At 47.0% G+C, this 15,205-nt stretch overlaps 1 protein-coding gene across 1 annotated transcript in view; it reads right to left on the bottom strand.

Moving 5' to 3' along the window:
- LOC138267161 (tyrosine-protein kinase Fer-like) overlaps positions 1 to 15,205 on the bottom strand; it is a 194,930-nt gene that overhangs the window by 55,664 nt on the left and 124,061 nt on the right. Inside the window, exons 9-10 of the mRNA XM_069216011.1 lie at positions 7,328 to 7,485; positions 7,076 to 7,198 (exon numbers count right to left, since the gene is read on the bottom strand). Of these exons, the coding sequence (XP_069072112.1) occupies positions 7,076 to 7,198; positions 7,328 to 7,485 (281 nt within the window). The remainder of the gene's footprint in view (positions 1 to 7,075; positions 7,199 to 7,327; positions 7,486 to 15,205) is intronic.

Here is a 15,205-nt window from a genome sequence, read left to right as displayed (position 1 = left end):
AAGGCTATGGACGACATCTGCACACATAGATGACACAGGTGCATGAATAGCTGTACTTGGCACTCTACAGAGGTGGGGTGGGGGGCCACAGGGCCATGCCTTACAAATGGGCTTAGCCTACGGAACTCACCCTGGCCTAGGGGAACCCACAGCCCATCCAGGCAACTTCACTGTGCGCAAAGTCAGCTGAATGATAGTGTACTCACCCCCTTGTGTCTACTGTGATGCCCTCAAGCGCCCATCTAACTGCGGGTAGGCCACCGCCAGGATCCAGAACATCAGGTGGGTCATGGTTCGACGGGCACCCCTCCCACGTTGGGAGGCCATCCCCAGCTGAGCCTCCGCCGTCTTCTTGCTCCAGCGGCGAATGTCCTCCCATCTTTTACGGCAGTGGGTGCTCCGTCTGTGGTGGATCCCCAGGGTCCGGACGTCCTTGGCGATGGCACGCCAAATATCCTTCTTCTGGTGGGTGCTGACCTACATGAAATGTACAGGGGAAGAAGAGAAGTCATTACCAACTGCACCGTCAAAGTGAGTGGCCCACATCCCTACCCTTGCCATGTGGCACATGCATTCACAGTCTTTCATGCACGCAGAATTCTGCCCCCTTCCTTCTTACAACCAGCTCTCTCCACACAGGCATAGCCCATACAACATGCTCCCTGTGTACTTACCTGTTGGTCTGGAGGACCATAGAGTAGCGTGTACTGGGGGAGGACCCCGTCGACGAGCTTCTCCAACTCCTCTGCAGTGAAGGCAGGGGCCCTTTCCCCAGACGCACGAGCCATTGTCTCTTCCAGACCGAGGTCACAGCAGCACTTGCAGTGTAGGTCCTCTGCTGTCGAAGATCAGGTATCGAGTGATTAAACAGTTAGAAAATGGCGGTCACGTCCGCAGCGGTCACGTCCGCGGCGGTGCGTAACATCACCGCCGGCGTACATCGTCATTGGCTCCTGGGACCCATAGGGTCCAATGTTAACCAATGCAGCTTTGCGCCGGGGTCTTCGCCGCCTACCACACCAGCGCAGTTACCTCACATCCCATTGTCCCACTTTGCAGGTCAGGCAGCCGCCATTTCAGGGGCCCACATGGCGTAATTACCAACTGCGTCACACATACCTACGCCTAGTCTCACAACACGCATACAGGCCAGATTTTGTGTATGAATGGTGTTCGGTGTAGACTGTGGGTACACACCTCTGAGTTGTTTGACTCTGTGCTCGCTGTTGTCCTTCATAGGCACCGTCCGCTGGGACATGTGAGGAGATGGCGGAATCCTCCGGTGTACCGACCGCTGGTGGACCTGTCGACAATGGAGGAAAGAAATTTGATCATCACCCACAGGTTTGACCGTGCCACAATCCAGGAACTGTGTACCCAGTTGGAGCCTGACCTGATGCCAGCAATCCGCTATCCCACTGGAATCCCCCCTCAAGTGCAGGTGCTATCAGTGCTCCATTTCCTAGCAAGTGGGTCTTTTCAAACAACTGTGGCCATGGCATCAGGGATGTCCCAGCCTATGTTTTCCAACGGGTTGTCCAGAGTGTTGTCTGCCCTGCTGAAACACATGCGGAGCTACATCATTTTCCCTCAGGTGGAGGACTTGTCTACAGTGAAAGGTGGCTTCTATGCCATGGGACATATCCCCAACATCATAGGTGCCATTGATGGGACCCATGTAGCTTTGGTCCCCCCCCCCACAGGAGTGAACAGGTGTACAGGAACCAGAAGAGTTATCATTCCATGAATGTACAGATGGTATGTTTGGCAGACCAGTACATCTCCCATGTGAATGCCATGTTCCCTGCCTCATTGCATGACGCCTACATCCTGCCGAATTGCAGCATCCCTTATGTGATGGGTCAACTCCAGAGGCACCGGGTGTGGCTAATAGGGGACTCTGGTTACCCCAACCTGTCATGGCTACTGACCCCAGTGAGGAATCCCAGGACCAGGGCAGAGGAACGCTACAATGAGGCCCATGGGCGGACTAGGAGGATGATCGAATGCACCTTCGGCCTCCTGAAGGCCAGGTTTAGATGCCTCCATATGACAGGTGGATCCCTATTCTACTCACCAAAGAAGGTGTGTCAGATCATCGTGGCCTGCTGTATGCTTCACAACTTGGCTTTGCGACAACAGGTGCCTTTTCTGCAGGAGGATGGTCCAGATGGCGGTGTTGTGGCAGCTGTGGAGCCTGTGGAAAGTGATGAGGAGGAAGCACAGGAAGAAGACATTGACAAGAGGGACTCAGTCATCCAGCAATGTTTCCAGTGAAACACAGGTGGGAATACATTCCTGCCTACTACATGTACTTTTACACTTCTACCTCTATCCTGTCTGTCGATTTCACCCAGTGTATGGTCACTGAGTTGTCACTTTCCCTTACGGTTTCACAGGTGTGGTTTCCAATGTGTGTCATCTGCTTACATTCCTCATGGACTAGAGCTGTGTGACATAGGTATGTTGACATTACTATTTCCTGGAAAATTTGTCACTGTAATTGCAAATACACTATTTCTAAATCACAGACAGACTCCAGATCTTTTGGTGCTTTAGGTGTGTTTATTTACATACAAAATATTGGTGGGGGAAGTTAAATGGTGAGGGTTGATGGCGGAGGAGTGTCCATGGCAGAGTTCAGTCTATTTGTCTCATAGGTGCATTGCCCATATGGGCATAGGAAGTGGAGCTGGGGCAGTTCCAATATGGACAGGGTGACAAAGTGGGACAGTGGGTTGACAATCAGGGTGGTCTCATTTCTTGGCGGGGGTCTTGGCATCGTGCTCTGTCTAGTTCCTGGATCTCAGGGACCGCTTGCCAGGTGGGTCTCCCTCTGCAGGGGGTGGGGTGCTGGTGTGGTGGTCCTGTGGTGGTGCCTCCTGTCCACTAGCGCCGGCGGAGGTGGTGGGCAGTTCATCGTCCATGCTAGTGTCAGGGGCCCCTTGGAGTGCCACAGTCTCCCTCCTGGTGTTGTGTATTTCCTTCAGCACCCCTACAATGGTGCCCAGGGCGGAGCTGATGGTTCTGAGTTCATCCCTGAAGCCCAAATACTGTTCCTCCTGCATGCGCTGGGTCTCCTGAAACTTGGCCAGGACAAATGCCATCGTCTCCTGGGAGTGGTGGTATGCTCCCATGATGGAGGAGAGGGCCTTGTGGAGAGTGGGTTCCCTTGGCCTGTCCGCCCCCTGTCGCACAGCAGCCCTCCCAGTTCCCATGTGTTCCTGGGCCTCTGTCCTCTGGACCATGTGCCATGGTCCCATGTTGTTAGTTGTGGGTGAGGAGGTGGGGGTCTGCCGCCAGTCCGCTGTACCGCCAGGTGGTGTCTGGAGACCACGGAACGCACCTTCCCCCGTAGGTCGTTCCACCTCTTCCTGATGTCCTCCCGATTTCTTGGGTGTTGTCCCACTGCGTTGACCCGGTCGACTATTCTTTGCCATAGCTCCATCTTCCTTGCAATTGAGGTGTGCTGCACCTGTGCTCCAAATAGCTGTGGCTCTACCCAGACGATTTCCTCCACCATGTCCCTGAGCTCCTCCTCCGAGAACCTGGGGTGTCTTTGTCGTGCCATGGGGTGGTGTAGGTGATGTGTGGGGTGGTGTGTGTGGTGATAGGTGTGGTGATATGTAGTGGTGTGTGGTGTTTTGTGCGTGGATGGAGTTGTGTGGGTGATGGTGTTGAGTGCCTGTGGATGGTAGTTTGTGGATACTGGTGTCTCTCTCTGGCTTTCTCTCTGTGATTTTGGTCGTAGGGGTTTGTGGGTGATGTGGGTGTGTGTTTTATATTGTAATGGGTGTGTGGGAGTGGTGTGTGTATCAGGTTTGTGTAATTTGAATTGTCCAATGTGGCTGTGTTTTGTATGTGTGTGTGTGTATTGTGAGCGCGGCGGTGTGTTCCGCCAATGGAATACCGCGGTTGAAAGACCACCGCGTGGATTTGTGTGTCGTGATATTGTGGGCGTATTTCTGTTGGCGTGACAGTGTCGGTTTTGTTTTTGCCAGTTTATCACTGACCTTTGGTGTGGCGGACTTGTGTGGGTGTCTGAATTTTGTTGGATTCCGAGATGTGGGTCGTAATAGCTGTGGTGGAATTCCACGGCAGCGGCGGTATGTTAGCAGTCTTCTGCGCAACAGTAAGCGGCTTTTACCGCCAATGTTGTAATGACCGCCTTAATTTTTTGTATAGCTCTAAACCTTTATTAATTGAACCCCGTAAAAATGCTGTTTGCCATTCCGGGCTCCTCGGCTATTGGCGTAATCTTTAAAGCTATGGTGGGCACTGTCAAGGGAGCCTCTAAGGGATATCTTTACAAGTTTGGAGATCCAAAATTCTTCAAAAAAATAAAATGAAAAATCCTCTGCAATCTTGCGGCAAGTTGGTACTATTTGAGGGTGGCGGCAGAAGTCAGTTATTATAGCCCATATGCTCCGATTTGGGACTCCCCAGGTACTCCTGAATGCTTAAAGGATGTTTTAGCAGTGCCACTGAAGAATGCAGGGATAGTGTCTTGGGGGGATCTATTTAGCGAAGGAGTGGTAATCTCTCTGGAGGATCTTGAGGTTAAGCTGGAGGGGTACTTTTTCTAGACTGAAGTATGCTCAAATAAAAGGCTGGTTACGGAAATCACGAGTATCATGTGGGGCTGTCAGCTTTTTGGAGTAATGTATGTTAACAGAGTCCCCCAGACTCAAGCGGGTTTCAAATTGGTATTGGGAGATATTAGAAGGTTTGGATGGGGAATTTACACTGCCCATCTCCCTCTGGGGGAAGGTTATACCGCAAGGGAATGTTGTGCAGTGGTGGGAATTCTCTATGTTAACCCTGTTTAGGATAGCAAAACCGGCATCTCTGCGGAGGGATCATTTGTTTATGATACATAGAGTATACCTAGCCCAGGAAGGATCTTTAAAATAGGCAGCAACAAAGCAATTAAGTGTCCTAAATGTGATCTACAGCTTGCTTCTGATGTTCATATGCTTTATGAGTGTCCGGGGGTGGAGCTCTTCTGGAAAGATCTATGTAAATATCTCTCTCGCATGTTGGGATGGGAGGTTTTGGTAACTCTCCCTCTGATTATCTTTGGGCAGACACAAGGGGTAGGTGGTGGAAGTCACAATGGTAGTAAAGCTCATAAGAACTTAATTTGTTATTCTATTTTGGTGGCCAGGAAGGAAATCTGTTGAAAATGGACGGTGAACACTCTTCCTCTGCTCAAGGATTGGCTGCAAGCCCTCCTCTACTTTGCAAGAATGGATTTGGCAGTGGGAGACTCAAGTAAGAGGAAAGAGGAAATGTGGGCCCCTCTGCTCAAGTGGCAAGGTAGCTGAGTATGCCCATAGTGCAATAGGGAGGGTATAAAGTGAGGCCTTGTTTGTTAATGTCCAATGTTTATTTCTCCTCCTCCCCCTCTCTCGTTAGACTGGTTGGTGTGGGTATACCATCTTCCGCTCGATGTCTATATGAGAGGAAATGGGGGCTCCTTGGCATGATCAGCTTCTCTCTGGAAAGGGTGCCAGGATAAACTATGGGGCTGATGTAGGAGTTTTCATAAGGTGTATGAGGACAAAAAAAAAAAAAAAAAAGTATAATTTTCTATGACCATGACATTTCTTTTTTCATCACGATAATTCACAATAATTGCAGAACTGGTACTTCACGCTCTGCTATGGTTTCTTCCATCAAACAAAAAATGATCAAATGCCGATCTTTAAGTTTGTTGAATTAATCTTAGAACAGTTCTAGTGCAGGACACTAGATGGTAATATTGATCCTTCATGAACACAAATAGAATCACCTTGTGTGATAACACTTTCTGAGTTACAGTTTCATCATGTAAAATAAACACAAAGATTGTGGGGCTTCAGCAAGCTGCATCAATCTTCTAAGTAATTAGTAGCACTTTCTGACTTCCAGTCTCTTTAACTCTTCACAACCAAAAACTAGAACAATCATTTATATAGTTAGCAGAAGAAATAAAACTTGTTTTCCTCCAGGGCAGCATTCAAGAATCCTTGAAGCAGAATATCTGGCAAGGCAGAGATTATGACATCCTCCTTCAGCAGCTGTCAGAACAACAGCTGAGAAGCACAAATCTGTGTTCCAACTCTGTTTAAATAGTCACAACAATGTGACACGACTACAGAATGAACAACTAGATTGCAGATCCAAAGGTACACACAACATGCCTGCAACATATGTGCAGAAGTTCTGTTATACTGTATCCTTTTTTGTTTCCTGAAAGTGTACAGCACTAATTGGAGGAATCAAATACCGCGAACAACAACCATATGTGATTCCACCATTTTTTTGTTGTGTCTCCGATTGTAAAAAAGGCTGTATTTCCCATATTGCTTCTGAGTCCTGATGTGGGAGAGAGGGCATGCATCGACCTGAGCCTCATTAGGCCCTGGAGACCCCATCCCCAGGGCTGTATTTTATGCAAAGGGGAGGGGGGGCGCACATTCCACTCCCTGAGCCTATAATGGCCCTGGGGACCCTCCCCCAGGGCCTTCCTTTAATATAGGTGGGTGCTCCGTTGCCCACCCATGACACCCACAAACCACACGTTGGGGGCTGTGGGGGGTGCCTCAAGGCCAACGCAGCCCCAGCCAGCTCAACGCATTCTGCTAGAACTGGCATTGCTTCCACTTGCAGGGGGCAGCTATTTATGCTGCTCCCTAGAGAATAGAGCAATCTGTTGATCTGTTTCCTTGCCTGCATCAGTGCGGGCAGGGAAACAGATCACAAGTCTGCTCATAGCCAGCTGTTTGGTAACCATTTACACCCAGTACCTTGATACAGGCTATACAAAATTAGGTAGAAGAGTAATACGGTAGCTACCCACCACTATGTAAACTATTTAAAAAAAACTAGAACCTGTTGTTGTGTTATTACTGTGTTACTGTTCTGTCACACTGTTATGCCTGTTGGTAGTAGGGCATATTATACCTTTCAGCACCACTTTACGTATAGTTTGTGCTTTTTATGGACTTATTGGTTTGTCTACTATTTGATACTTGGAGGAGGTGCGCCCTTCAATACCACTACTACCTCGTGTTGATGTAGCAATATTTACCTCTTTCTACTTGGCTTTGGGCTTGCCGGTTGGACATCCCTGCATAGGGTGTCGCTCCAAAGGTGAAGATTTCCCATAGCAAAATCCCGTAACTCCATATGTCACTCTCAGTCGAATATCGTCCTGTCCAAAAACAAAAGAAGGGTTTCAGCTCCCTTGCCCCAAAACTGCCAGTAATAGGGTGGTATCTAAACAAAATAATAACATAATTTTCAAACTACACCCTGACAGAAAAAAGGTGCCACTACTGACCGAATTTCAGGGCCTCTGGCGCAGTCCACTTGATCGGTATATGCTTCAGGCCTCCGGTGGAAGAGTAGACTCCATCCTCCTCCTGCCGGGACATGCCAAAATCACTGATCTTCAGGACATTGTTTGCTGCAACCAACACATTCCTGGCTGCTAGATCCCTTTAGAAGTAGAATATAAAATAAAAATGAGATTAAGGGTGAAATCTCAATTTATAGACTCTAAAGAAGTAATTCAAGTAAGGTCACTATTATGGCTAGTATATTGTGGATCAAAAATTGACTCCTAGAAGATGCTGGGGCAGGAATCATGGAAGAACCTCTGGCTCCAAAGAAATAATATTTAGGGACTGAAGGAATAAATGAACAAGCAGTGGGATGGAAATTCTTCAAAATTAGCAATTTGCCTTTTTTTCTGTAACATTGCTGTCACTTTTTAGTATTATCCCAATAGCTGTGACAAATTCACATATTGCCTTGCAATCTCATTGCCTTCTGTGAAATAAAAGATGGAACCTTTTAAAGTGCACCCATTTTTAAAAAGTTTTTGAGGTATTGAGGCACAGAACCCTCTTTACACTGAGTTATGCAGGGGTGTCAGAATTCAGTCTGGGAGGCAGGCGCGGCCTGTCCTTTAGGGTGGAGGGTCCACGCCCCCCACCTTTTGCCCCTCATGAAGAGTGTCTGTCAGGCTGAACAAAGGTCAGCCTGACAGACACTATTCATTTTCAGCTCAGACAGCCAGGAGTGAGACCTGCGCGATTTGCGCAGACTCCTGGCTGCCTGAGCTGAACTTTGCTGGGCTGAGCTCCTATGGGTGTGACCTCCTTGGCTCAGCAAAGATGCCTCGAGGCCCTCCCCTCGGTGACAAGGAAAGCGTCACCCATTGACTTCGACCTGGGCGCTTCAGGTTTAAGCCCTGAAGTGCCCAGAGCCAGTGTCAATCAGTGACACTTTGTCACAGGGTGGGGTGGGATCAGCAGTCTCACTGACCCCTTCTCACTCTGTGACGAGGATGGGACTGCTGCCTTCCCTCAATGAGGGAAGGCAGCAGTGCCAACCCTCCTAGGACCTCGAGGCTGAAGGCAAGTGTGTGTGTCTGTGATGTTTTAAAAAGAATGTTTGGTGCATGCGTGCATGTTTCAATGTTATGAGTGTTGTTAATTAATGCGTGTGTTAAAGAATGAGTGTGTGTGATCTTTTAAAATGAATGTTTGGTGCGTGCGTGCATGTTTGAATGGTATGAGTGTTAATGGATGTGCGTGTGTGAAATAATCAGTGTTTGTATGTGAGATGTTTTAAAATGAATGTTTGGTGTGTGCATTTTTTAATGTTATGAGTGTTGTTAATGGATGTGAGTGGGTGCGCGCGTGTGTGTGTGAAAGAATGAGTGTGTGTGAACTTTTAAAATGAAAGTTTGGTGCATGCGTGCATGTTTGGATCTTATGAGTGTTGTTAATGGATGTGCATGCATGTCTGTGTGTGAAAGAATGAGTGTGTGTGCATGTGTGTGTGTGCTTCCCGCCAGCCCCCCTCCCTCTTAAAGCTGCCGGCCACCACTGCGGAGAGGCAAGATACACTTCAGTTTCCTTTGAAGTGTTAGGGACTAGTAACTTATTGATAACTCATATTCCAACCCAACAATACATTAGGCAGAACAACTGAGGTTTTTTTTGACAATATGGTGGCAGTGTGAGCGGTCCAGTGCAGGCTCCTCTTCCTTTCCAGCCCTGCTTTTCTAACAAGAGTGGGCAGAGGTGTCCTCGTATGCTTGTCCAGCCAGGCGGCGTGCTGTTTATTCAACACCAGCAGGCACAGGCCCGGCTTTGCTAGGAAAGATGGTGCACGACAGGGATGCAGACTTGGGTCGAACACAGAATGGCTCCCAAGAATGTCAGAGCAGCATTCAAAATGGGACAGAGATGCGGGCCATAACAAGAAGCACACAAGCCTCCTGGCAGGGACCAGCGGAGGACAGCTGGAAAATTTAAGCCAGAGGCTTTAATTAAAGAGATGGTGGTGAAACCAACAAGAGCACAGCTGGTTTGAGAGCCTGGGGAAGTGTCTGGCTCAGCTGCAGGCATGGTGGGAGGTAGGCTCTTAATAGCGGAAATGCTAAAAGCAGATGGATCTGAGAGTGGGCAGCTGACAGGGCAGGATCAGCGAACTGACAAAGTTGCAGGATTGTCGTCATCACTCCCACTGGCTGAGGAGCAGTGCTTAATTTGTAAGTAGAAAAGTGCCTGTGACCGAAGCCCGCCTCTTAAAGTCGCGGCTGCTGCAATTAAATGTGAGGTGGCATGATCCCGAAGCCATCTAGGGCCTCTTCAATCCGTTTGAAGCCACTCCCTGCCCCTTCAGCTCACTCTAGCAGCTTCCTACTTTCTCCCATTTTGATGCTTTTTTGTTTTTCTCTTCCTCTGTCTTTTCCCATATGTGTCTTTTGCTCGCAGCAAATGCTTGAGGCAGAAGATAAGCCCAGGCCCTCAAAAATAAGTGCCAGTGCTTTGCACCGGAAACAACAAGCACAAATTAAGCACTGCTGAGGAGACAGGGACATGCAAAGGTGGAGTGTTAGAGCAGCCGGTTAGGCTACGGCAAGTGGAGGTGATGAGGCTGAAGCTAACTGAGTAGGTTATCAGAGTGGCACTACTCAATTCATCACACCTACAGCATTGGGCATAGAGGATCAACCCTCCGGGGGGGTTTCTGGAGAGGCCGGACAGCAGGTCAGTGTCGATGGAGTTGCAGGCTCTGTATGGATGGAGGAGCTATGCCTTCTCAAACATGGGGATCACAAGCTCTTGAGAAATCCTGGGGCGGGGGCTGTTCCCAAATGTGGGCCTGGATGGGTGTTTACCACTTTGTTCCCAGAGCAGCCCAAGGCAACAGTTCTGGCTGCAAAGTTTTCACAACCCTTTCCACAGCCAACCCCTGTGACCGCTGCATCAATATCCATTCCGGGCACTGATGTAGGAATTTCAAAGGACACAGGAGAGGAGGCTGGTATGAGAAAGTGGATTGTGTGCAGCATTACTGGTACTACCGACTTTATCAGCAAACAAGGAAATGTGGGGCTGGTTACCAATATGCTCCTGGATTGAGATGAGATACAAAGCAATTAAAATGCTATGAAAGACAAAAGAAACAAGAAGAGTAGCTTCAAGGCTCATATGGCGCCGGACAGGGAGACAGTGGAGGCTGGGGAGTGTTTCTTTTCTGTGTTAGAGGGGTCAGAGATTTCAAGCTAGGATACGGAGTCATCAGGAAGTTTTAGTAGGCAGTTTAAATGGATCATCACTTGAGGCAAGAGACTCAGTGATGGCAGGTGTGGCAAAGATGCACAAGAGGACAGGAATGCAAAGACAAGGGACAAGTAGAGTGTTAAATCAGCCACTGCTGGTCTGAAATAGGATTATACTACTACTCAGCATGTGTTTGAGGAACTTGCTAACCCTCAGCAGGGCCCTAGTGCAACCTCAGGAGGGGGTGAATGAGCCACCCCCTCTGTATCTTACCTACCATAGTATTACTCAACACCGAGACGAGACCTGCTCTGACAGTCCGAATCCAAGGTTCGCTACCAGGGAGTTGTTGGGAGTGGTGAGGAGAATCTCAAAAGCCTTTTCAGAGATAGGGGAGAGGGATGCAGCAGTGGAGAGCAGAGTGTAAGTAATGGAAACAGAGGTGGCGGTGATGAAGGATCAGTACACTGCACACAAGTCTCAGCTTCTGGACATGCAATGGAAACTAGAGGACTTTGAGAATCGGCATTGCTGTAATAACTTGAGGATTCTGGGTGTGGAGGAGGGAGATGAGGGTAATGATGTCAGATCCTGTGTAATAAAGCTGTTTCAGGGTGCCTTCCAGCAACTTGACGGTTGGAACTAGAAACTTTAAATCCAGAGGGCCCATCGGTTTCTGCATATGGGAAAGAGAGTGGATCAGGCAAATGGAGCTGGGTTGGCAAAACCCAGGACTATTATAGTGTTTTCTGCAGTTTTCTATTATGACAAGTGGTATTCGAAAAAGCATGTCCAGACTATAAACGGAATGGAGAGGGACACTCTATCTTTACCAGAGTGGACTTTTGTCATGTGATTGTAGAGCAGTGCCGGAGGCTAAGGCAGCTCATAAAACCATGACAGGGGAAAGGAGCAGGGGCTATCTAATGAAACCTGCACAACTCAATATCATTTATAAAAATAAGTCATGGGTATTCATGTCAGAATTTAAGGTCAAGGAATATCTAGAGCGTTTAAGCTAAAGGGATAAAGATATAGATGGAAAGGTCAGTCAGGTGCACCCCAAGGGTTATCCGTGAGAGCTGATCTGTGCCCTGCATGGGAGAATGCATTATTTTCAGTTCGGTTTTGATTTTTTTTTTCTCTCTTTTTTTTGTTGGACTACTGTTTATTTTTTTCTCCCCTCAGGAGGGTATAGGGTGATTTAGTTTGCTATGCCTGGGAAGGAAGGGGGGCACGCAAACCATCACTCAGACCAGCATGAGTCTGACTGCCTCTTATGGAAGAAAGGTGAGTGGGGCTGGGGGGAGCTAAGGAAGAAGGGAGGACTTGGGGGGGATGGGCAGAGGTGGGGGTCAGGAATGTGAGTCAGGACTTTACAAAGAGAGGAGCCAAACAAACATGCAAATTAAATAGATATGAGCTGCTGTTCCTGGCATCTCCTTATACTTTAAGATGCAGCACATGCATGGTTGGTGAGAAGCGAGGTGATTGTTATACATCCAAATGTCTTGAGTAAGGAAATTACGCCTATGCTCAATTAATGTGAGTATGCTGAATGACCGTTTCAAAAGGGTGAAAGTGACAGAAGGGCTGCAATTACTAAGGGCAGATATAAACTGTTTACAGGAAAAAACATATAGAGGGGGCGAGGAAAGATCTACTGGGAACTTTGGGCTAAACTGGCACAAGCTATGCAGGAAACCACTAGAAAGGGGTGAGCAGTCTTGGCATACAGGAATGTGTGTGATGTTAAAAGAAAACTGTCTCATAAATATAGTCAGTGTGTTTTGATCGAATGCCAGGTGGCTAGCTCAATTGCAACTATCTGTTCTATCTATGGGTCTAACTTGGGTGCACCGGCAGTAATTGATTATCTGAACATTTCATTGGCCTTGTGGCAAACCCCACTGATATTCTGTGGGGATCTGAATATTCGTATTGCTAGTAATCTGGGAAGATCATCCTTTGGATATTATGTTGGTAGGAAACCCTGGGTTTATCGGGCTGTGCAGCAACTCTTAGACTTGTACATGTGTGGGAGAGACTAAAAGCCCCAGGTTCGGGTACACATTTTTCTCAGCCCCCCAACAAAAAAATTGTCAGGCTGGATTATTTTTTAACTTTTCTCAATATTAGTCAGGGGGGCAAAGATTGAGAAGCAGCCAAGGATATTTTCAGATCCTAATCCCCTGATAATAGAAGTACAGGTATCAATGGGAAAAGGTGTAACTCAAACCGGGGGCTGCTTTTTAATGCACATTATATTGAACACCATGAATAGGTGGATTCCAGAATTCATGGAGTTTAATAGAGGTAGTGCCCTGAGGGTGGATGGGGGGTTGTCTCGGACTCATTGAAAGCTGGAATATAGAGGGAGATCCTCAGTTTTAGCTTACACATGCAGAGGACCCAGGTGCAGCAGTTAAAGGATATGTGTAAAGATCTGGGTGAATTGGAGGTACAGCTTGTTATTAAAGCTGCAGGAGGAGATGAATTGCAGGAGATATTGAGATTTGGAGATTTCAGTAGCTAAAGCAACATTAAAAATATTTACACAAAGAAGGCAGTTAAAAAATACTCAGTGTGAAAGGCTGAGTGTTATGAATATAGTGAAAGGGTGAGCAAGTTATTGGCCTTTTATACAAGGCACAAGGCAGTGTATGGTGGTATACAGGAAATAAAAGATAAGGGGCGCAGGTGGTCACTACACTGGATGCAGTCCTCGAGGTATTTAGAGATTTTTATAAGGAGCTTTATCAGGCAGAGGAAGTGCCTTCTGCGGTCAAGACTGAACATTATCTTGGGATAATCAATGGGGGTGGTTGATGATGAGGAACGGGCATGCTGTAGGTGCCCAACTTACTGTGGAGGAAATCAGGGACGCATTTATAGTACATTACCATCTCAAAAGTCAGTTGCTCCGAGAAGTGCATAGAGGATTTCAGGTCCCATCTTGTTGAGTCTCTAAAAACATTGTGGCATTTAGGAAGGAGGCGAGGCATTGGAGTTAGGATCATATAGACCCATATCACTGATAAACAGTGATGCTAAATTATATTCCAAGATATTGGCTACACAGTTAAGTAGGGTCGTAGGCAAAATGGTATTCCGTGACAACCTTGGTTCATCCCTCGTAGAGGAACCAAGGATCACATTAGGTGAGAATCACCCTGTTTGACATGGCTAAAGCATCAGATGATCCCCTGGCTTTGATATAACTTGACACCAAAAAGGCCTTTGATCGGGTCACATGGAATTATATGTGGGCAGTGCTCAAAAGGAAACAATTAGGCTCGGGCTTTATTACAGCTGTTCAGGCATTATAGAGGAATCCGACAGCAAGATTGCAAATAATGGGTGGTGAGTCGGAGGTGATTCAAATAACGAGAGTGACAAGACAGGGATGACCTAGCTCACTCCTTTTTTTTGCATTATATATTGATGCATTGATAAGACTGGAGGTGAATGATTTAATCAATCCAATAGTAACAGAGAATTAGAACTAAGATACTGGTGTATGTAGATGATATTGCGTTAGTCACACACGATTCATTTGGGGTTATAAGGGAGGTACAGAGCAAAGCAGTGAGGTTTGGGAGGGTGGCTGGCTATTACCTTACTAAGAGTAAGACTCAAATAATTGTAAGTGACCAGATACAACTGGAGGATGAGCGGAGAGTTGATCATGCAGTATATCTAGGTGCACATATTATAACTAGAGTGGAAAATATAGTAGAACTAAACCTTACTATATTGTTGCAGCAAGCCAAAAGTGACCTTCCGTGGATGGATAACATGCATTTAACATCAATTGGGCAGTGCAATGTAATTCAAATTATGTTATTGTCTAAAATCCTTTATTTCTTCAGGGCAATCCCTTTAGAATTTGAAAAGCTCTGGTTTAAGAGGATGGAAGAGATGGCCAATAGCTTTATTTGGAAGTACACAAGAGCTGGGAAGGTCCCTAAATTGTTGATACTGCTCAGGGCGAGGGGTGACTGGGCGGTATCAAACTTCAGTTATTATGATTAGGCGGCAATGTTACAATACATTTGGGATTTGGGTGGGCAAAATGGCGATCGTGGGCCAAGGACCTGCATTCTAGTTATGAGCTGATAATGGGAGCAGACACCAGAGCTTGTTTTTTAGGGAAGGCTGAACACAGCTACTTCAAGAAAATTAAGTTTAAGACAATTAAGGTTGCTTTTAAGATGTGGGTGCAGGTCAAAAAGACGCTTGGAATAGGGAGATATAGCTATTATACTCCTCTCTGGTATGCCACAATTTTTCCAGCTATCTTTCTTTCATGATAAATATTATTCCAGGTGAGAAGTGTTCAGAGTAGAATAGTGGGGGGCTTATTCAGGTTGAGCCAGCTGAAATCATTTTAGGAATTACAAGAGGAATTTGGGTTAGAAAAAAAGGATTGCTTTAAGGATTTCCAGATAAGGGACTTTGTGACAAAAATGAACACTTTGGTAGAGAAGGTACCTCTCTGGGTTCACCTTAGTTGTGTGGGGGATGATAATCTAAGGCATACTTACAAAGGTTTAATTGCGCTAATGCCAGAGGATTTGGAAAAGCTGAGAATTGGGGCAGGAGGCTGGGGCCAAGGAGTGTAAGTTTTCTGGAAT

The sequence above is a fragment of the Pleurodeles waltl genome, chromosome 12 (assembly GCF_031143425.1).
Source record: "Pleurodeles waltl isolate 20211129_DDA chromosome 12, aPleWal1.hap1.20221129, whole genome shotgun sequence".
Lineage (NCBI taxonomy): Eukaryota > Metazoa > Chordata > Amphibia > Caudata > Salamandridae > Pleurodeles > Pleurodeles waltl.
The sequence above is the reverse complement of the archived record's forward strand: the minus strand, read 5'-3'. Positions and strand labels throughout refer to the sequence as shown.